At 53.8% G+C, this 22,234-nt stretch overlaps 1 protein-coding gene across 2 annotated transcripts in view; it reads left to right on the top strand.

Annotated features, from left to right (window-relative positions):
• The window catches only part of PDE2A (phosphodiesterase 2A), an 89,827-nt gene that overhangs the window by 6,464 nt on the left and 61,129 nt on the right, over positions 1-22,234 (top strand). The window contains exon 2 of one of the 2 annotated variants that reach the window (XM_064492669.1): positions 19,845-19,917. In XM_064492669.1, the coding sequence (XP_064348739.1) occupies positions 19,845-19,917 (73 nt within the window). Of the gene's footprint in view, positions 1-19,843; positions 19,918-22,234 lie in introns of those variants that run through there. The other variant, XM_010989179.3, reaches the window with a different exon arrangement.

Below are 22,234 nucleotides of genomic sequence, written 5' to 3'. Positions count from 1 at the left end.
TCTTCCTCTCCCTTCAACTCTTCTTCCCTTCTCCCCTCCACCCAGCCTGGGGAGTGATGACCATGTACCATAGAGCTGTGCTGTAATGCCACATGTCTCCAGCAGGGGTTGCTGCCATAGTCCATTCTATCCTGGATCTTTCTCCTGTTAGAAGAGGTTGGATAAGGAACAGAGATGAGGTTGGGGAGAGGACAGGCTATCATTCTCCACTTACACCAGGCTGGGGGTGACAGGGCCCTGCTGAAATGGTATAGGAAGGAAGGGAGGCTGAAGAGAGGCTGGACCCCACACAGCAGGGACAGACACACTGGAGGAGGCAAGCCTGGTGATAAGTTTTTTCTTCATAGTTCTGGGGTGGGCAGGCTTAGATTTGGAAATGGATTTGGATTGACATTGTAGTCGGTGTCTGGATTTCTACTGGATCATAATTTCCTTGATACTGAGATGGGGGTGAGATTGGTTGGTTTCTTTGTGTTCTGAGTGTATGTGTGTGTGAATGTGAGTTTCCAGTTGTACATGTGTGTATGTGGGTCTGAGAGGGTGAAAGTGTGTGGATCAGTGTTTGTCTAAAAGTGGAGACATATTCATATGTGTGAACATGTGAGTGTCCATTTTTATGCCTTATTTATTGGCAAGTGGTTATATGCATGTGGGTGTGGCTTGTGGGTGTGGTTTGTGTGTAATGTTATGTACCTGGTTCTAGAAAAACTGTGGACTTACATGTCTGGGTATGTGGGTGTCCATGTCCAAGCAGGAGAGCATGAATGAGTAGATGTGTGTGAAGGCCATATACTTGCTCTGCTGACAGCAAGGCCACACCCAAGGTCTGGCTACTCAGTACTTTCTCTCTTGGGTACCACCTGCCTGAAGGGAGAGACAAGATGTGTGTGGACTTATGCTGCAGGGTCTGTCATGTGTGGGGCTGGGCTTCCCTTAGGGGACTCGGGCTCCCTCCTAGTCAGTGAGGGCCCCTGAAGGAACAGGTTGTCTTTGTTTTCAGGTTAAGGTGGGACTAGCCAGGATCCTGGGCCATCAGACTGAGAAGCTGGACCCAGTTGAGAAGTATCTAGCTGCCATCCTCCCCGGGAACTCTTAGTGGCCACACCTGTTCCCCATTAGAGAGTTTCAGGGATGCCCAGCCCAGTCTTCTTGTTATATAGATGCAAATATTGAAGCCCAGAGACAGGTAGTGATTAAGCCAGGGTTACACAGCAGGATCCAGGGCAGGATGGCAGGGCTTGAAGCAGAAAGAGGAGGTGTGTCTGGCCTGGAAGGCCTCCCTCCGTCAAGCCTCTAGAGCAAGCAGGGAGCTCACAGTAGAGATCCAAGGCTGTGGCTTGCGGCCACCTCCTGCACTTGGGCATTTCCACACCTCTCAGGCCTTAGATGCTGCCTTTGAAGTTTCTACCAGAGCTTCTGCCTGTAGTGAGACTCCTCCTGGGAACTTGTAAAGTCTGTCATTTTGTGGAGCATGGAGACTCCGTGGAGAAGAACCCAGCAGTGGGGTGGGGCCAGGGAGGGGCCTTCTCTAGAAGCCTGTGTCCTCATCTATGCATCAGATGCTTTTTTAGATAGCTGTGCTAACATTCAAGGCTTTCCCTATAACCTTTCCTTGGGCTCTTAGTACTGAGACAGCACTGGGGTCGTGGGGGAATCCTGGAAGCCCAGCTTGGCTCAGTGTCAATGGGACAGGGCAGTCTTATAGGGAAGGGGCTGCCCTGGGAAGGAGGGTGAGCTTCCTGTCCATGGGGCAGGGAGGTGTGAATGAGGGCTAGGCAGCCTGGTTAGGGAGGCGGCAGATGAGACTCCTGCCCTAGCAGGGAAGCTGTTTGCAAACTTTCTGATGTTTGTTTAAGCTGTAGCTGCCCAGGAGAGGCCAGAGAAGAACGTGCCTCTGCCCTCTCAGCAGAGCCCCAGAGTGCTCCCCATGGCGGTCTGGGCAGTGGAAAGGTGTGAGGTTAGACTGTCCAGCTGGAAGCAAGGAGATCCCACTTTTGAGGGGAACTGGAGAGAAATTTGTCTTCCTGGAGATTCGGGATTGGAGGCAGGAGGGTGGATGTGGTGGAGATGAGAGTGCAATGAGTAGGACTGGGCCACTCTGCAGTGGTTTTGCTGGTTCAGCGCTGGTGGGAGGGAGCAGGGAGCAGACAGGCAGCTTCCTTTGTGCTGAGTTGTGGGTCTAGGATGGGAGGTCCCTGGCTGGGAGCTCAAACATTGGCTCTGGGTGTGGCAAAGGCAGAAGCTTCCTGGTGCTGCAGTCTGGGCAGGAACTGAGGTAGCAGAAGAGAGAAGCAGGCGGCCTAGAATTGCATCCTTCCAAAGCTAGAGAATTCCAAGTTATCATAAAACTTCAAGTGGAGTGGGGTTTGGGAGCTTGAAGGAAAGAAGTAATGTTTGCAGAGTGCCCTTTATACAGTTGTCCCTTTATACAGGTATCCTGGTGAGGGGTGGTGGGGATTGATTCCAGGACCGCCTGCAGACACCAAAATCCGAGGATGCTCAAGTCCCTTATATAAAATGGCATAGTATTTGCATATAACCTGTGCACATCCTCCCATATACTTTAATCTCTAAATTAATTATAATACGCAATATACTGTAAATGCTCTGTAAATAGTTGTAAATACAATGTAAATGCTACGTAAATAGTAGCTGGCAAGTGGGAAATTCAAGTTTTGCTTTTTGGAACTTTCTGGAGTTGTTTTTTAAAATTGTTTTCGATCTGTGGTTGATTGAATCCATGGATGTAGAACCCACAGATATGGAAGGCCAATTGAATGTTTAAATCACCTCATTTAATCACCTCAACTACGCTGCAGGGAGCTAGCTCTATTGTGTAGAGGAGAGGCAGATGACATGACACACTCAAATGCTTTAATTGCAGGCAGTTGGGTGAAGCAATGATTGCAGAGGTGGGGCAGGATTAAGGGAACCAACAGGGCCTGTTGAGGTACTTAGGACTCGCATCCAAGAGGCCCAAGGAGCAAGGAGGGGGTTCCAGATCCAAGCCAGGGTTCTGGATGAGGGTTGCCCTACAGAGGCTGTCAAAGGAGGTAGGGTGGGTGAGGGTGTGAACACCCTGAGCCCTCTCACTTCTCACTCTGCTCTCCTGCTCTCATTGGCAGAATGGGATTGGAGGCTGGAGGGCAAGGGAACCTGGTGAAGCAAAACTAAAAGTCAGCCTCTGGGGTACAGAGCACAGTAGGAAAAGATTTGGAGGGACAAATGGATGATGGGAAATTGAAGCCCAGAGAGGGTGCCAACTTACCCAAGGTCACACAGCTGGTGAGTCTCAGAGCTGGAGCCAGAAGCCAGACCCTGCCTCTGAACACCCACCCACTTTGTCACATTCACTGAGGCCTGGTGGGTACATGTAGTTGTCTGCTGTTGGGCGGGAGCTACTTCCTGCCATGACTGCCCTGCTCCCTGTATGGGCAGCACTGGGGCTGCTGAAGTGTAATTCAGCCCATGGTCAACTTTGGATTTAGGAAGCTCCAAGTGAAGGGTGAGTTAGACAGGCAAGTGAGGAGGTTAGTGCGGAGACCCACGTGAGAGGCAAGAGGCTGCATCGGGGATGGCTGGGAACACATGACTTACAAGACAGGTCAGGGGAGGAGTGACAGCTGCCATCCCCCAGCTCACCTGCCTAAGTTACGGCCCTAGTTCCCCAGTGTCTGCCCACCTACGCAGGGATGTGTGCAACTTGAGACTCCCCCTCCAGGGGCCTTCCTCCCTGCCTCATTCTTCCTGGGTCCTCCACACTCCTGAGCACCCATCCATGGCACCCATCAGCCACCCGCTCAGACCATGGGCCCCAAGGGCAAAGCTGTGTCACTGCTGCCTCATCTCTTGATTACACTCATGACCTGTCCACTTGTCAAGTCTAATCAAAGTCCTCCCTTTTAAAGCCTTCATCCTGGAGTTTGATCTCAAACCTTCTTGCTGTTCAGAGCCTGGGCTTTGGGCCTCCCTAGGAGATGAGTCAGTGAGATGGCCCCTCCTGGTGCTGGGGCTTGGCCCAGCCAGCTCATCCAATTGCCCTGTGCCAGGTGGGGACCCACTTGCAACCCCTGCTGGGCCTCAGGCTGCTGACTCATTATCAGCCTTAATTAGTATCCCCAGTGCAGCCTTCCACCCCACTAAGTGCTTGATAGTCATCAAGTGCTATTGTGCGCCACCCAGGCCAGCTCTAGCCCCACTGGCCCCAGGCTTCTCCTCCGGGACCAAGCACCCTGGCCACCAACACACAGCTCCAGGCATGGGGAAACAAACCCAAACAAAGAGAAAAACGGCAGACACAGAGGTCAACACACAAAGAGGCAGACCACAGCACACAGACACGGAGAGACCCACAACACAGACATCAGTGTACACCGAGAAACAGACACAATGAATCTAAAAATTGACCTAGACACAGAAGAAACGGAATGAACCGCAGTACCTGTGCACACCACCCAGGTATACACACGCAAACGTGCAAAACAGATATGGATTCAGCACACGAATGGTGCACACTCACAGAAACACTCAAGCTCCGCATAAACACAGAATACCCACGAAGTAGCCAGATGGAGCTACGTCTGGTTTCCTGCCTGTGCAGCATCTCTCACCTCTGGGCTGTTGTGTATGCTGTTCCTCTTGCCTGGAACACTCTTCCTCAATGCCCCCTCCCTTCCCTGGCTAACTCCTGTCATTCTTCAGGTCTTGGCTTCCCCTCCATACTCCCCAGCCTTGGAGCTCTCTTCTGTCATAGTGTCACCAACTGTTTTCTAACCAGCCTTTATGAGTTTGTGGATGAAGGCTTTTTTCCTGTACCCAGTGAGCTGGTGACTGAGTTCTGAGTGGGGGATTAGGGCCTAGAAACTAGGCAGAGACAGATTTGGGGGAGAGTGAGTCAAGAATAGCAGCAAGGAGCCCTGGCTGCTCAGGACCTGAGCAGGCACTTAACCCCGCGGCTGGCATAGCCAGACACCCTCTGCCTCATTTTTTTCAGACTGTCTGATTTCTTATGATTTCTTCCAGGCTTGTTGCCTGACCCAGCTCCCTCCTTCTCGGAGTTGGCTCTGCCTCTTGCCACCTCCCTGAGCTCACACACACTCACTTGCCATCTTTGCTTGAGTGTCCCCTGTCTCTACTTCTAAGCCTAGTGAAAACCTCATTATTGAAGGCCTGGGGTCAGAGGCAGGTCCTCCATGCATGGCTTCCTGACCTGTGCCACTTACTGCAGGAAAGGGAGGTGGAAGAGGTGAGTGATGATAAGCCCAAGCCTTGGGGACTATCTCCTGGTTCAATTCTCAGCTCCTCCACTTCTTAGCTGCAGGACCTGTGCCAAGTGCTGCCACCTTTGTTCCCTCATCTGTAAAAGGGGGGCGATAATAGAGCCCACCTCATTAGGGCTGCTGAGAGGATTAGCTGAGACAAAGCGTGTGATGCACCTGGCGCGCAGTTTGGCTCCCTCCCAGGCAGCTGAGAGCAAAGGGAGAGCTAATGAGATCAGGGCAAGTGCACCCAGGAGGTGCCTAGTGAGTCCTTGCTAATTGGAACTGAGTGAAACCAACATCTGCAGTGTGAGCACCTACTATGTGCCCTCCCTAGCTGGTTCTTTGCACCTGCTCTCAGTTTCTGCATGGCTGCCAATTCTGCACAGCTGTTAAGCTATGGGGTCCAGAAGGAGGGGATGTGACTTCTTTTCTAAATTTAACTTTTACATTCATTTTATTGAGGTGTAATTTACATACAATAACATAACAATTCAAAGGTTATGATTCCATGAGTTTAGGTAAATCTATACAGTCATACAACCATCATTTCAATCAAGAAAAGAATATTTTTGTCACCCTCCCCCCAAACTTCCCTTGTGCCCTTTGCAGGCAGTCCTTATTAAGGGGTGACTTCTTACAGGGTTGTGAGAAGTGCTGAGTTTTCCTTGAGCTGACAACCTAGGCACAGAGAGGGCTGCGTCTGACATGCTGGGAGATGCCAAGGAATGGCTTGCCGCCTCTGAACCTTGGTTCCTGTGGACTGGCAGAGGCAATGAGGCCAGGGAGGGAAGGGATGCTCAGGCCACAGGCTCCTGAGGGTAGGCTCTGGGTCTGAGGACTGGGTCAGCCGGGAGTGGTGGCCTCAGAAATCCACAGAATGGGCCACAGAGAGCAGACAGTTGGTGTTCCCCAAAACCTGCCCCTCCTCAGATCAGGTGTACCCTGTGGCTCAAGTGGAAATGGCCATATGTTGGTCCAGACTGGAGCTGGGGCCTGGCCAATATGACTCTACTTCTCTTTTTATCTCCCCCACCAGGGGCCCATAAACCCCTCTGGGGACTAGCAATTCCCCAAAAGAAGGGGGGGGTCTTTTGTTCCCCAGTTCTAGAACCAAATATTAAAGCAATTATGTAACTAGCAATAAATTACTTAAAGTAGTGACTCATTCATCTTAATTAGAGCACGAGTAGGGAGGGATTAAGGTATTTTTAGAGCACACACCTCACTCCCTCCTGAGGAGGGAGGCCTCTGTGCACGGTGGGGTTGGAGAAAGGGCTGGGAGCTCTCTGAAGCACCCCAGGTGTCTGCAAGGAGATGAAAGCCAATCCTCTGCCCCACTGAGGTCCCAACAAAGAGAGGCCAAGTCAGAGCTGCAGCAGGAGGGATTCAAGGGGCACTTCCCAGGGGTGTTTGCTGGGGAACTGTGACAGGCATACGAGATCACGAACTCCTCGAGGGCAGGAACTATGTCTGCGATGCCCCCTCCACCCAGGAATGGAATGGGAATGAGACATGGGGTCAGACAAATCTGAGTTTGAATCCTGCCATTACTAGTTACTAGCTTTGTGGCCCTTGGGCGGTTCTTTTATTGCCCCAAGCTTCAGTTTCCTTCACTGTAAAATGGACATCATAATATCCACCTTCATATATATATTGTAAGGATCAAGTGGGTTAATGTGACATATAAAGCAAACCCCAGTATCGATTCTACAGGTTCAGAATCTCCAAAAAGGCAGGAATTAGTTCTGTTTTGTTTGCTGTTGTGTCCCAAGCTCCATTCACAAGGTCACACATAGTAGTTGATCAATAAATGCTGTTGAGTGAATACATGTTAGTTTCATTTCCATTCTCTGGCTCCATATGGATTCCTTGTTTCAAGGTTTTGTCAATAAAGGAACTAGGTGTGAGAAGGGCAGAGGTGCCTTACAGGGGAAGTCTGGCCTTTCTCCCCAAGGCTGAAGAACAGGTGACTTCAACGAAAAAGTCAGACTTCCAGGGAAAGGTTGAGAGTGTTCAGGGCCACGGACAAGCTCAGCCTGTGTTAATGGGTGTGGTCTTCTGGTCACCAGGAAGGTCGCTGGGTTTAGAAGGTCCACCTCGTGTGCCCTCCACAACCCTAGATGGGAGGAAGAGACAGCAGTTCCATCTGCCTGGGGAGACCAGGACCCTTACCCACCATCACTGGGAGTTCAGAGGAGAGGGGATGAAGTGCCGTGGGCAGCATCCTGAAAGGCTTCCTGGAGGAGGGGAAGGGATTGACTGGGAGGATTTAGGAAGAGAGAACATCCAGGCATCTGCAAAATGCAGTAATAATTCTGACCTATAGTTTTTCTGGGAGGATAGAATGAGTTTCTTCTTAGGAATGCCTGGGACATGCCTGCCCAAAAAGGGCACAACATACGGGCGTATTTCCTCCCCTTTCCCTCCACTTCTTCTCAGCCCCTGTAACATGAGGACAGCAGGGCCTGGACACTTGCTCAGAGAATTTGGGCTGGGGACTTCCTATGCCAGCCTTACCTACTTCAGTCTCTGAGGTTGGACTGAGATGGACACAAAGCAGGTGCACAGGACAGACTAGGGGAAGGTCTGTGCTCCTCCTTCCTACCAGGGCATTGGGAGGCTGAGGGAAGGACACAGCTGGATCAGTTGAAATTTAATCCCCGACCCTCACCCAGGCCCACAGCCCCAAGACTTCTGCCCCCAGTGGCCACTCTGATCAATTCTGACCAGCTCTCCTCACACCTCGCTGGCCTCCCAGGGTTGGGGCGATGAATTAGTGATGACAGCATTGCAGCATCACTATGACGACCAGACGTATTCTTAGCCTCCAGTCCGAGTGCAGCAGCACAGGCCAGAGACCCCTTTGGCTCTGGGCCTTTGTACTGGTGTGTGTGACAGGAGCCAAAGGGGATTGGGGGATGGGGCAGGATGAGGCATGGGGGCTCCCTCTTCAGTGGACTAGAGTTCAGATTGTTAGAGCCAAAAGGACCTTGGGGACAGCTGTTTTTCTCTCTCCCTCCTTTCTTATCGCTTCCTTTTCATTCCTCCCTCCCTTCCTCCCTTCTTCCTAATGTCTCTAAGCCCCATCCCTATTGGAGGCCCCATGCCCATTCTCCCTCACCCCCCAGGAATAAGGCCCAGCCTGGCCCTCACCCTTGGGAGCTCAGAGTGAGAAGAGGACATAGACACATCCTGGTCTAGGTGCCAGAGGTGTGTGGGCCACTGGTGGCTCTGTGAGGCATCTGGCTTAGCTCTGCCAGGGGCTGTGCAAGCAGCTTTGCAGAGGGAGCGATACTTCTGGCCCTGTTGAGCAAGGGGGAGATTTTCTGGTGGAGGACAGAGGTCCAGAGGTGAACTGGTGAACCATAAGGCATGAGTCCAGAGGTGAAGCATAAAGAGGGATAAAAGTCTGGAACAGCCTAAGTGTGGGGGCTGCAGTGGGGAGCAGAGGAGGCATGGAGCCCAGGAAAGGACTGGGAAGGAGTGGACTCAGGAGTTTGCAGTTTGCCCCACAGAGGAAGAGGGACCCTGAAGAAATTTGTTGTTGCTGCTTGTTTAATCTTAGGGATGGAAAAACTGAGGCTTGGAGAGGGAAAGTGACTCGATTAAGCTCAACGAGGTCCTCAGAGACAGACTGAGACTGTGGGCTCTGCTAGGGTCCCACTAGACCCTAGCTGGGACCTCTTGCCCCAGACTTGCTGGCCAGCATTTTTCCAGGTAACCACTACCTCCAAAGGGTGGGGAGGTCTCATGGGTGACTTTGCCTTCAGGTTGAATGAAATTTGCATAGACAAGGGCTGTGCTTATGGCCCTCCCTGCCTTGGAAGGATTGGGTATGTGGGGGGGTAGCAGGTGGGTGGTAGTAGGAAAGGGCTTAGAGAAGGACCCAGGAAGTCAGGGACTTGGCTAAGGTCAGCAAGGGATTAGGGTCAGAAGTTGATTCAAACTTGGGTCTTTGGGCACCCAGCCCCAGTAGGGTTCCACATGCCCTTACTCCACATCCTCAGGGATCTTTGGCTGAGTTGGCCCCCCTTGGGAGGTAAGGGCATCTCTGAGCCCCTCACACTCTCCCCAGGGCTCTCCCTGGCCCCAGGACCTGATATTGGCCTGTTATGGCTGGAACTTATCTGGGCAGAGAGAGACATTTAGCCTCATTTTTCTGATGAAGAAATTGAGGTCCCAAGGTAACAGTGACTCACTCAGTAACAGGTCAGCACTAAGCTGGGCCTGGCTGCCTGTCCCTGAGATTGTCTATACTTCCCCCACCTCACAGCTGTCCCTTGCTTCTCTCCATCCCACTGTGCAGCATTTCTGGGCCTGCCAGCTTTGATGGATGGCCCCATAGCTCAGCCTCCCTTCCATTCCTTTCTGGATGCTGGGCCATTAGCCTCCTAATCACCAGCCCTGCCTGGTGGCCTCCAAGCCATCCGTCTCCCCTCCACAGCCTTGCCCAGCAGAGGTGGAGTTTTTTGAGGTGCAGCAGGTCCCCCTACTCTGAGGCTGAGCTGAGATGTGGCTGCAGCCCCTGCTCTACAGCCCCTTCTCTAGGGGAGTCATGGGTTAGAGAGCAGCTTACACCCCCTCGCTAGAGTGCCAGAAATCCCCCCAGAACCTTCCAAGGGAACCTACACATGCATACAGGCACACACGCACAGACACACACACACACGCTAACAGTAATACAAGCTTTCATATATCAAAAAATACTGTATGCCAAGCATTGAGCCAGAGCTCTGCTCATATCATCTCATTCATCCTGTTAGTTGAGTACTGTTGGTAACCCCGCTGTACATATAAGGAAACTGAAGCTCAGAGAGGCTAAGTAACTTGCACAGGGTCACATATCCAGAAAATGGAGGAGCTGGGGTTTGAACCCAGGTTGTATAACTCACTTTTCTATTTGCAACTCTTCTGTTTTGCGGACTCACTTACGCATGCACACATGCACACACACACGTGCACAGATACACATGTGCGTGCACGAACACCAGCCTCCGTGTTTGCCCTGGCACCGCCCATCTACCTGGACCAGGTTCCTGAGGAGTAGGGAGAGTGCTGGGTAGAAGAAGAGATGAGGGAGAGGTCACTGCTTATTGTCTGCAGCCTCTCATCGTGGCAGTGACACTGATCAGCTGGGGAGGCTGCACGGAGGAGGCAGCCTCCTGGCAGTGGGAAGAGGAGGCTGGGAGGCAGGCGATCGATCATCCCTGCAGCACCACCTTCCAGGAACTTGGGCCCAGGGGAGTGTGGCGCCGCGGGTCGATCATCTGGGCTGCAGCCCAGGTTCAGCGTGCAGGGTGTATGTATGTGGAGTGAGGCTGCCTGCTGTCGCCTGCCTGCCCCCTCCCCCTGCTCTCCCTTTCCTTCCTTCTCACCTTCAGCCTGCCAGCCCCACGCCTTCCTCCTGTTCCCCCCACTGCCCATCACCATGGACACTGCAGCTGAGAAGCAAACAACAGTTCCCAGACACCTGTGTTCCCCTACTGCTATGGGGCCACCCTGCCCCAGAGTCTGGTCCTGGGGTGAGTGCTGTGAGGGGAGAGGAGGGCAGGCAGGGAGGCCAGGGGCCAGGAGCTGCAAGAGGTGGGGGTGAGCCTTCAGAGCCCTCAGAAACCTCTGTGGACAGTTTAATGAGATAGTGAATGAAAGTGCTCCATACCACCAGGGCATGTAGTAGGCACTTAGTCTTTGCTGGTTCCTCCCTTAGGAGTCTGGAGAGAGTGAGGCTAATGGAGGCCAATGGGGCACCTCTAAGGGCACGTGAGCTCCTAGGGCAGCTGTCAGGTGCCACTGACAGTGTTAACAATCGCACGAACAATTAGCCCTGACAGAGATTAGTAACTGACAGGTGACAGAGTCTAGCCAAGTGCTATCACCCATTCTGACATGGGGAGGGGGACAGCTGGTGGCAGGAGGAGTGGGGGCCAGAGCAGGGCTTGGGACCCTTCTTATCTTCCTTCTGGGAAGGGCCCTTGAAAAGACCTGGATCACCTTCCTTCCCCGAGCAGCTGCCTCCACCCCAACAGAGGGGTCTCCACCAGGCCCTCCAACTTGCACTGACCCCAAGAGACCAGGGTTCAAGTCCTGGTTCAAGCACTTGCTGGCTGGTGGTGGTTAGGACAAGTCACCTTCCTTTTGGGGGCCTCTGTCTTCTCATCTGTAACAGTTTACAATGAGGATTAAATGAGATGTCACCTGTCCAGTGCCTGCCATTTTTCTGCCCCCAAAGGGCCAGGCCACTCTGGATTCCCCAGAGCCTGTCTTCCCCAGTCACAGCCCTGAGAGGGCCAGCTGTGGGCCATCTCTCCACCTGATGCTGTCCAGTCCATCCTTGGGTTCCCACTGCCCTATACACGCCTGTTGTTGAGGAAGAAGGAAGTAAAGGGGATCCCATTTTAGGCTCTGTCACCTTCTCGTTCACTCTGGTGGGGGGACAAGTGTGCCTCTCTGTACTGATGGTGCCTCCACAATCAGGTGTGTTTTGACTCAGGTCGGGGTGGGGAGGGGGCCCTGGACTGGGATTCCCAAGGCCTGAGTTCCTGCTGTTCCGACACTGTCTCACTGTAGGAGCTTGGGCAAGACTGTCTCTGGCGGGTCAGAGAGACATGAAAACTCTCTGACCAGCCTCTTTTCTGAGGGTCTTTGCCTAGAAAATTCTATGTTTTGGAGGAGAGGCCAGGTACAAAGCTGGTGATGCCCATACCACAGATGGGCAGATCCAGGAAGAGGGGCTCAGGACCGAGGCCAGCTCAGGACTCCCATGGTCTTGGTGCCGTTGTCCTCAGACTGTCCTCAGACTGTCCTCTCCTGCGCCTGCCACGGTCCTGCCCCTGCTGTAGTCTGTTCTGCCTCCCAGCCTGCATTGCCCCACCTGCCCTCCACTCCTAGTCCTCCCTTCCTCTTATTATCTGTCTCTATATTGCCTCCTGCTCAGGCTTATCTCCTCCTGTCACACTTCTATCCATCTCTGTCATTCCCCTGTGGCTTCCTCCTGTTCGCCAGCACCTCCTTCCCCTTCCCAGGAGTCAGGCCTTTCTGGGAGTTAGCCCCTCTCAGACAACTGTCTCCATGGTCTCTGAGTCTCGGCTCTTGTCTTCTTCTACCTTCCTGCCTCTCCTTCTCCTTGATGGTGCCTCTATGTTTTGCTGTCCCTGGACTCCCTTTTTCTCTGCAAGTCTCTCTCTGCCCTTATCTCTACATCTGTCTCTCAGGGCCTGTCTGGTCCTGCCCCCTTGGCCTCCTTCCTCCTCTTGCAAGACCCACCAGGTCAGCAGGTCCAGCCCTCCAGCCTGGAGAACCGAGTGGTCTACCCTCCCTCTCTCTTGCCACCTGCCTGGGATGCCTCTGACAATTGCCCTCCACCCCACATTGCGCCAGGCCTTGTTGCTAGGCCTTGGTCTGGCAGCACCTGGCTTCCATAGCGACGGGTGCTTAGAAACAAACACCACGTCTCCAGGTCCCACACGGAGTCTTGGCGAATCAAGTGCCTTTCGATCAATCAGGGCAGGAAACATGGCTGCCTCTGGGCTGCCTCCAGCTTGGAGAGGCACGAGAAGAGGGGACTACGGTCTCTGCCTTCTGGAGCTTGGGGGGCGCTGGGGCAGGAGGAGCTGCTCCAGTGTGGCCCTGAAGCCAAGGAGGGAGGCCCCTGGGTTCTTCTCAGGAGTCAGAGAGAGGCCACTGGGAGGCACAGGTTTGCAAGGAGCCTGGTTTGGTTTGCTCTTCTATTATTTCTAGCTGTGTGGTTTTACACAAATGGCCTCACATCCCAGGACCTCAGTTTTATCAACTGTAAAGTCGGGCTAGTAATATCATGAGGATTAAATGAGAGAATCACCCAGGCGGGCCTGGCACTTAGAAGGTCATCCCTGACGGCATTGCCCTCCCCGCCCCTGTACAGTTGTCTAAGATTTAATTAGCAGAGAGGAGGGCGATGGGACCCTAGGCATGGACAGTGGTGTGAGCAAAAACATAGAGGCTGGAAGGCACCTCACATGTGCAGGGGCTTGTGGGGCCCCTGTCCTCACTGGGTATTCACAGAGACAGTCCAGAGACCATCAGGCTCTGAGGGCCATGGAAACCCTGGTGCTAGAGTCTTGGAGTGCTTGCATTTCAGGCAGTTGGAATCACAGAATGTTAGAATCTTAAGTTCCTACATTCTCAGGACTCCTGGCTCTCACATTCATTGAATGTAAAAAGGGCCAGCTCTTCGAATAATGGGATGTTATAATAGAGGCTCTGATTATCTTAGAACACAAAGCTCTGGTAGTTCTTGGAACCTTGAAGCCAGAGACTGGGGCTCCCTCTCTGACAGTGTCTGAGCTGTCAGAGCTTGCAGAGCATGGGACTTGGATCCCTATTGCTTAAAATTTCTTGTGCCTTGGAATCCCTTATGGGCTCAGCTCTGAGCAGTCCGAGTGTGTGTGTGTGTGCGCGCGTGCGTGCATGTGTGCACCACGCGTGCACACGCACAGGGGACTGGGGTTGGTGACCAACAGCAGCCTGAGGCACCTCTGGAGCAGGGCCAACCAAGGAATAGCTGGCAAGGAAAACTGGGAAGCTCGTGGGCTGCAGCTGTCCAGGGGGACTGAATGGGACTCTGGCAGCCACCCTTGGCTGAGGACCTGCTCTCCTTCTTCTGCCCAGCCTGCCCTACAGGGCTCAGGAAGAAGCATCTCCATGGGGCACTCCTAGGGCACTCTATGGGGCACTCCTTGAGGGGCTGCTAACTTCGCAGCCCCTCAAGGTCCTGCAGACTGGAGGGCATGAGGCACTAGTGAGGGGAGGAGGTGGTGTGGTAGGGACTTGAGGGATGAGAGAAAGAGTGGGCTCAGTGAGGGAATGGGGCTCAGTGGAGTCTGCTGAAGAGTTTCTCGGCACTGCGCTCTGTCTGCACTGCCCCAGGCTCCTGGGGATGCTGGTTGGGGTGGGGGGAGCCTGAGCACCTTAAACCTACTTGCCTATAGTAGCCTGGGATAGGCTGAGAGCCAAGAGCTCCTTTTCCTACTTCTGCCCAAAGCTGGAAAAATTGCTAGAGCTGTTGAGAAAGCTGGGATCTGCTTCTCCTTTTGTTATCTTCCTTCCCATTTTCCATGGGAATCATGGTTCAGGATGATCAGGATTTGACAGGATGGTGCTGTGGGAGGAGTCAGCATCAGGCAGAGCCATCCCACATGAGAAGGGGTTGGCTGAGAAGAAAGTGAGCTCCCCGTCCCTGGGAGTTGCAAGCAGAGGCTGGACTGACAATCAGGGTGACTTCAGAAAGGGGCTCAGATGGGTAAAGGTGATTGGGAGGCCTCTTCCCCAGGGCAGGGGGGCTTCGTGTGATTGGCCCAGGGGGCTTCCCCTTCCAGACATCCCTGTGCTTCACTGAGGGGGTCACCATGCCCTGGGCTCTGCACCCCCATCTATCCCCCTCTCCTCTCTGTGTGCCCGGCCCCATGTTGCACATGGACACACAGAGCTGAATCAGACTCAATTTCTTTCCACATGAGCACTGGGTCCGATGGGGGAGGCACACAGGGAAACAAATACAGTTGGCAAGTCCTGCATAAGAGGACAGATCAGGCTGGGAGGAGGGTTCTACCACTGATTCCTATAGTCCATTGATGTCTTTTTGAGCAGTTCCTCTGGGTCAAGCCTTGTTCTGGGTGCTGGGGCCACAGCAATGAGCAAAACAGAAAGAGATCTGTCCCCTTGAGCTGATAGAGGGGAAGGCTGAGTGCCTGGCAAAAGTGCAGAGGAGTGACAGAGAGTGCTGGCTGGAGGACTGGTGAGCGGTGAGGGGGTGTGGCCAGAAGGCAGAGTGTGGGTAGAGCATAAAAATGATGTTTTGTAGGTGGGTATTAAGGGCTACAGAGGCCAGGACCAGGGCTCCAACTTTATCCTGTAGGCAAGGGGAGCCATGTAAGTGTGGGTGAGGCAGAGTCAGACCTGAGTGAAGAAAATCTCTCTCCAGCAGGTGTGGGCATCGGGGAGAAGGAGGCACTGTGGTCCCCCAAGAAGGCACTAGGGCAGGTGTGTCTACTTGTGTTCTATGTGTAGGAGCCAAGTGAGCGTGTGTATAGGGATATGTATCTGTGTATAGGAGTGTGTGTCTGTGTGTAGGAGTGATGGGAGTGTGTATGTATATCTGTGGAAAGACAGTGAATGTGTGTAAGATTGTGTGTGGCCTGGGGCAGCCTTGAGTGGCAAAAGGTTATTGGGGTTTGCAGATGATAAGGAGAATATACTGAGCTGTGCCAAGGCCCAAGTCCACTAGACCTCAGCCCCGATGTGAGCCAGCAGGTCTTGGACTAGTCTCAGACTAGAATTCTCCAGCTAGGGTCATGGAGCTGGCCAGCTGCTGCAGACAAATGTGTATGCAAATAACATGGAAATAGATGAGACCTGTGGCTGACCCACCCTCCCTTCTTCATTTCCCTGGGCCTCAGTTCACTCAGCTGGTGCTCTTTCCCACTCAGAGCTGCTGCTGGGGCTCTGGGAGCAGGCCTTGCCCACCCAGAGACCAAATCCACATCGTCCCCAGCACCTGCCTGTAGCCAGATCCTTTCTTTGTAATGGCCACCCCCACATCTGGGGCCACTGCCAGAGGATACACAGAGCTGACCAGGGCTAGTGGCCATGGGCAGCACCTCTGTTAGGTGTGAATTTGAGTACACTCAGACTCGCACATTTGCATGTACACTCACATATGAATGCATCCATGTGCCGTACTTGGATACATGAGCACAAACACATCTGTACACACATACTTGCTTGTGTGTACACACTCACACCTACACACACATACCTGTCCACACACGCACAAATATGCACATTCCTGTAGATACACACACATCTGTGTACACACACACATGTTCAGCCCTGCCTCTGAAGCACCACATATCCTCACAAAGATACAAACTTACCGACCTGTACTCATACCTCTCCTGCCTTCACCCACATCATTACACACATGCACACACCAGGCTAACAAAGGGTGGCTCACAACTGTGCCCTCTTTGGGGCTGCAGCACTGAGGACAGGCTCTAGCTGAATGCAGAATCTGCAGAGATATCAGCTTACTCCGAGATGATTCTTGGATTGTCCCTTGCCAGGGACCCTGGGATGGTCAAGCCCTCTTTTAGTCCATGGACTCTGCCTCAAGTCATGGAGAGACTGAGTCACACACACTGTCTCCTGGGAGCCCCCTGTGTTGGGATCTGGCCCTTCCTCATAGTCCTTGGGCCTGGCATGCCTGGGCAGACCTGTCTGCTCTGGAGGGCTGCCTTCTGCCCAGCTAGGCTTACCTGGATCCCGCCTCTCTCCACCTGCACTGCCTGAGTCCTCAAAGAGAACCAGGCCAACCTTCAGAGCTGCTGCAAGTTCTGAGGCCAGAGAGGGCCACAGCCTTGCCTGAGGTCACCCAGCATGCCAGGGCAGGGCTCAGGTTTGAACCTGGGCTCCTGGGAGTCTGACCATGGTTAGCAGCCCGGGGATAGATGCACGTCAGGCACCAAACAAGCTCCTGGAAGCAGGACGCAGGGTCGTGGGGAATGGGAGCAGATTTGGGATCTACTGAGGGTCTGCTGGTGCCATGCTTTTAAATGGAGAGATGGCATATCTGCTCACCAGTCTTGGGTGAGGAAGACCTTTGTAAGCACAATGGCCCACAGAGGGGTCATTATTAGGAAGAAGGAAGAGCTGGTTCCTGGACAGGGCCTGAGGTCAAGTGGGCCAGTATCCAGATTGACAGGCTCTTAGGTGAGTCACCTTTTCTTAAAATACCCAGTCTGAGATAGCTGGGCCACTGGGCAGCTTAGCGTGGCCTGCAAGGTGGGGAGATGAAAAGAGGCGGCTGGGGGCCAGGCCAGACACTCCTGCAGTGAGGCTTCCTCATGGCAGAGATGGGCAGAGGTTTCAGGGACTGGGAGTGTAGGACCCTGACTGCATTTTGGGGACAAAAGGGGAGTTCAGAAAACTAGTTTTCTCACATGCCTTTCCTCAAGAGGTGGAAAATGAATTGAAAGCACAGATTGGAGCCAGATGGCCTGGGTTTGAATTTTGGCTCTACTTACTAGCCATGTGACTGTGGGCAGTGTACTTAGTCTCTCTGTGCCTCAGTTTTCCTTATCTGTAAAATGTAGCTAATAATAGATCCTAACTTATACTGTTGTTGAGAAGATGAAATGTGAGGCACAGAATAAGTGCTCAGCAGATGTTAAAGCCCAGGAAATGGGGGCTGTGCCAGGCCATGGTTGGCTCTTGATTGTGGGGTCTGAGATGACCTCCTTTGAAGAACAAACAGCTCTGGCCAGGGACTATAATGGATACCTCCTGGATACTTGTGTCCCACCCAGGCTATCCAGAGCCCAGACTGACTTGGTGACAGATGTTCAGGATTTGCCAAGAGATTTATGCACTGGGTTCAGACTCAGTCCTTACAATAGCCCTTACATTGGTCATTCCCTTTATAGAGCAAGAAACTAAGGCCAAAAGAGAGAAGGGAGGCCCTTTTCTGGGACAGAACCTTTACATACATTAACCCATGTCATGTTTTCTACAGCATTAATAAGTAGGACAAATTGCCCCCTGTTTGAAGATGCAGTAAAATACACTGACTTGCCCTGGATCACTTAGTGGCAGAGATGCACCGCATCCCTCCCTGTGCCCCCAGATATGACTCCTAGGAAAGATGCAAGAAGGGGGACCCAGAAGACTAAGGTACCATCCAAGGAAGGCCTCCTGACTGGCCCTTGAAAGATAAGCAGGCCAACAGGATCTGGAGGGCATTGGGGCTAGGGTGGCTGGGTAAAGGCCTGGAGGTGAGAATGAGTCAGTCACCCATCTGAGTAGAGTAGGAAGTATAAATTTAAGGAAAAGTGGCCAGAGGGTCAGAGCTGGAAAAACAAGTTGGGGCTAAATTACAGAGGGTCTGCCACGTCAGGCTGAGGGTTTATTGTGCTGACTGTGGGCAGTCACTGAAGGTGTCTGAGAGGGGAAGAGGCATGTCCAGAGCTGGGCCTCAGAAAGAGAGGTGGGAGAAATCTTGGCAGGGAGGACCTCCTGCTGAGCTGGTGGCACAGCTAGGACTCTGTCCAGCCTGTGTGCCAGGTGCTAGGACTGTGCCCAGAACTGGGCTCCATGACTCAACCTTGAGGAAATCATTCCCCAGGGAGAAAGGGCCCAGATGAATCAGCCCAGTGAGGTGGGGAGCTGGAAAGCTGGGGGCTCACTGAGTCACCCTCCAAGACGGGTGTTGGGTAGGAGGGGAGGGGACCACAGTGCAGTGGATAGGATTCATGTCAGACCACAGCGAGGGGTGTCAGGGGACTCTGGCTGCCTTCCCACCATTGTGGGGTTGATTGTCCTGGCAGTCTTGTGAAAGAGATGGGAAAACTGAGCCCCAGAAACCGGGGAGGGGATCTGACCAAGGTCATGCAGTAAGTAGCTAGCTGGCAGAGTCCAGGAGAGACCCCAAAGCACCCTCTAGTCCAGACACGTCCCACAGCCCCAGCCGACCTCATGCCAAGCAGAGGTTAAGAACCGGGTGGGTCCAGGCCAGGAGCTGGCCCAGATGACCCTTTCTCCCTCGGCGCCCCCGCCCCCGCTCCACTCGGCCTGGCCTACAGCAAATCGGGCCGAGCTGCGCCGCCGCGATGGACCAGCAGGGGGCGCAGGAGCGTCACGGCTGCAGCAAGCGCCAGGGCGCAGGGGCCGCTCTGCAGAGAACTGCGCTCCAGGTTCGCAAGTCCCACCGCGGAACTGTGGACTGTATGGCCTTGGGGCCTGCATCCTCTCTGGCTTGCGGAGACGCCAACGCAGACCTGCCTGCCCAGTGCTGGGGGCCCAGTGTCCCTACCCCCCAACTTAGGAGTGGTGTGCCTGTCTGTATGGGCGCTCGCGTGTCTGTGCGCACGTGTCTCCCTCCCAGATTGGCCACTGCTCCCGGGTCCTGTCCGACTCAGAGCGACCTCTAAAAATTTCCAAGCCTTCCCCGTTTTTCCTGGAAGAAGAGCGAGCCAGGGCTCCTTGTGTCGTGTCAGTGGTCCCTTCCCCTCTACCTCCCCCTCCAAACCCCACTTCCCTTCGCTGCGCTGGTCTCTGCCTTGGCGCTCTGGCCTGGCTCCAAGACTTTATAAGTGGTGAGGGGAGAGGATGTGATCAGACAGGAGAGGGGATCTGAGAGGCGATCACTTAGAGGCAGTGAAAAGAGTGAAGGGTCAAGAGAAGGGAGCGAAGGCGAAGAGCCGGCTATCTGGCTGGGGATCCTAGTAGCGGACAAACTGAAAGAATCTTGAGAGCGGAGAGATAAGGAAGGTGAGAGCTGGTCAGAGGTGGGGGTTTCTGGTGCGGGTCCGAAGATCCGACGAGCTGAGAGGTGCTGTCCGCGGTTGCGGGAAGGTGGGTGGGGCCAGGGCAGTCGGGGGGCGGGGAGTGGGCGGGGCGGGGCGGGGCCGGGGCGGACACTCGCACGGACCCAGAGAGGCTGTCGCGGACGCGCTGACCGAGCGCAGCGGCCGGGCCGGCGGGCGGGCGGGCGGCTGCGAGCATGGTCCTGGTGCTGCACCATATTCTCATTGCTGTTGTCCAATTCCTCAGGCGAGGCCAGCAGGTCTTCCTCAAGCCGGACGAGCCGCCGCCGCCGCCGCAGCCATGCGCCGACAGCCTGCAGGTAGGGGGGCCCCGCGCTGGGCGCGAGGAGAACGGGGTGTTGGGTGAGCGCCCGGCCCGGTCCTCCGCGGAGCGTGCAGTCGCCGGACCCATGGTACACCCTGCTCCTGAACCCTCCAGGGTGGGGACCCCTCCCCTAGTTGTCAATCCCACTCCTGTGCTGGGACTGCAGCCCATACGCAGAGACCTTGAACCCCCAGCTCACATTCCAAACCTCACGCCAGACTCTGAACCCCTTTCAGATCTGGGACTCTATCTGAAGCACTGAACTCCCAATCCACAGTGAGACCCCAGTTCACACACGAGTGCTCTGTTCGAGCCTGGAACTCTCTGCCTCCCAGATTAGACGAGCACCCCTGCTCATAGCCCTGAACCCCCAAAATATATATCAGACTCCAGGCATACCCAGAACACCTGAACCCCCACCTCTCGGCAACGACCTCACTTCAAAGCTGGGGCCTCATCCCAAGCCCTGGAAGCCCTACTCCACAGCCTCATCTGTGCCCCCAGCTCAGATTTCCACTGGAACATCTGGACTTCAGTCCTCTCCTGAGACCTTACCCCAGGGTCCAAATGCCCCTTTCCATCTATCTCTACTTCTCACTCCTCTGCAGCATCCCCCTCCCACTCTGTTCGTGCTTTCCCTCCTCCCTCTTGTGTAGGAGAGCCTAGCATTTTCTGGCTGGTCTCACCCTCTCCTCTTGTTTCTCTCGGGTGTGGTGGCCCCACTTTATTCTCTGGTTTCTCCTCTGGCTTCTCCGAGTCTTTCTGGCCATCCTCTCTCTGCTTCTCTGTTTCTATCTTGTTTGGTCTCTTGCCCATGTGCCCCCCTATCTTGGTTTGCCCGTCACTCCCCCCAATTTCTCTAGGTTTCTATCTTTATTCTAGAGCATTTTCCTGTGGTCATCTCTTTCCCTTATATTTGCCTCTGCTTTTGGGTGAAGAGGGGACAGGCTCAGAGTGCCAGCCTGTGTACCCAGGACCTGCACCCCTCCCCACGTTGTCAGGCAGGCATGATGTGGGTGCTGGTGGAAAGGGCTAAAGATGGAGCACGCAGCTCTTGGGCAGTGCCCAGGGATTTAAGACGGGTGGGGATCACGCTGTGGGGCACTGGAGTACATAACTTATAAACCCCCTCATCCTCACTGTCTTAGTCTTGACTTGGGGAAGCTGGAGGCTTGGGATGGGGGAGGGGAGGAATAGACTGCAACCTGGTGTCAGTTCCTGTAGTGGGAGGTGTCCAGGGCAGGGTAAGTCTGGGGGGGTATGTGTTTGAGTAGGATGGGCTAGATTGTGTGTGTTGGTATGCCTCCTGTGTGACATTGTGTGTTGTGTCATGTGGGGTTGTGTGTGTATCACGAGTGGGATTATTTGGGGGAATCATGGGGGCTTGTGGTGAGTGTGAGGACTGTGAGTGTGTGGCATTACATGTCGTGTGCTGCTAGGAAGGCCATGTTGTGGGTGTGGAGTTCTAGCTGTCTGTATGACTGTTGTGTGTGTGTGGGGGAATTGTGTGTCCATGGTTGTGTGTCTGTCATCGTGGGGTGGAGTGGCTGTAGGGGCAGCTTGCATGGGGGATTGTGTACATGGTTGTGTATGTTATGGGCTGTTGTGTGTAACCAGGAAAGGCCACTGTTGGGACCTGATGAAAGGTTTAACTGGATGTCTAGGTAGAGGGGAGTTAATGGGCGGGTATGGGGGAGCTGAGAGTGCCCGAGTGTGTTTGCAGCCTAGAGGACTCGCTTCAAGTCACTGTGGTACATCCTGGAGTTGCTCAGGAAATATATTAGGATCTGTATACTGGTGTTTGAGTGTCATGTGTCTGTGTGGTAGCTGTTTGTGCAACTGGGTAGGAAAGAGTGTAGCAGCCAGGCCCAGGGGTCTAAGGCAAGGACTTGTTGACTGTATGTGTGTGTGTGTGTGTGTGTGCTGAAGTACATGTGGGAAGGAGGCAGAGCGCAGGCAGGACTGCTGATGCTGAGGAGCTGTGTGTGCCCACAAACGTGATATTTTGGTGTGACATTAGGTCTGTGCATTATCTATGCAGGGTGTGTCTCCATGTCTGGGTGATGTGTGTGTATTGAATTTAATTGGATGTGTGTCTGTGCTTGGAGACGTGAGTGTGGGGTGGATGAGGTGTGTGTGGGAGGTTGAGTGTGAGTGTGAGTGTGATGTGAAGTGTGGGTGTGTGAGCAGTGTGACTTTTCAGTGTGACGTATGGATTCTGTGATCTTTTCTCCCTGTGAGCTGTTTCCATGTATGGTGAGCAGTGTGTGAAGGGTCTCTGGGGAGCCCAGAGTGTGTGGGGTGAGGGGTGT

Source organism: Camelus dromedarius, chromosome 12, assembly GCF_036321535.1.
Source record: "Camelus dromedarius isolate mCamDro1 chromosome 12, mCamDro1.pat, whole genome shotgun sequence".
NCBI lineage: Eukaryota > Metazoa > Chordata > Mammalia > Artiodactyla > Camelidae > Camelus > Camelus dromedarius.
This window is presented reverse-complemented; position numbering and strand designations above follow the sequence as displayed.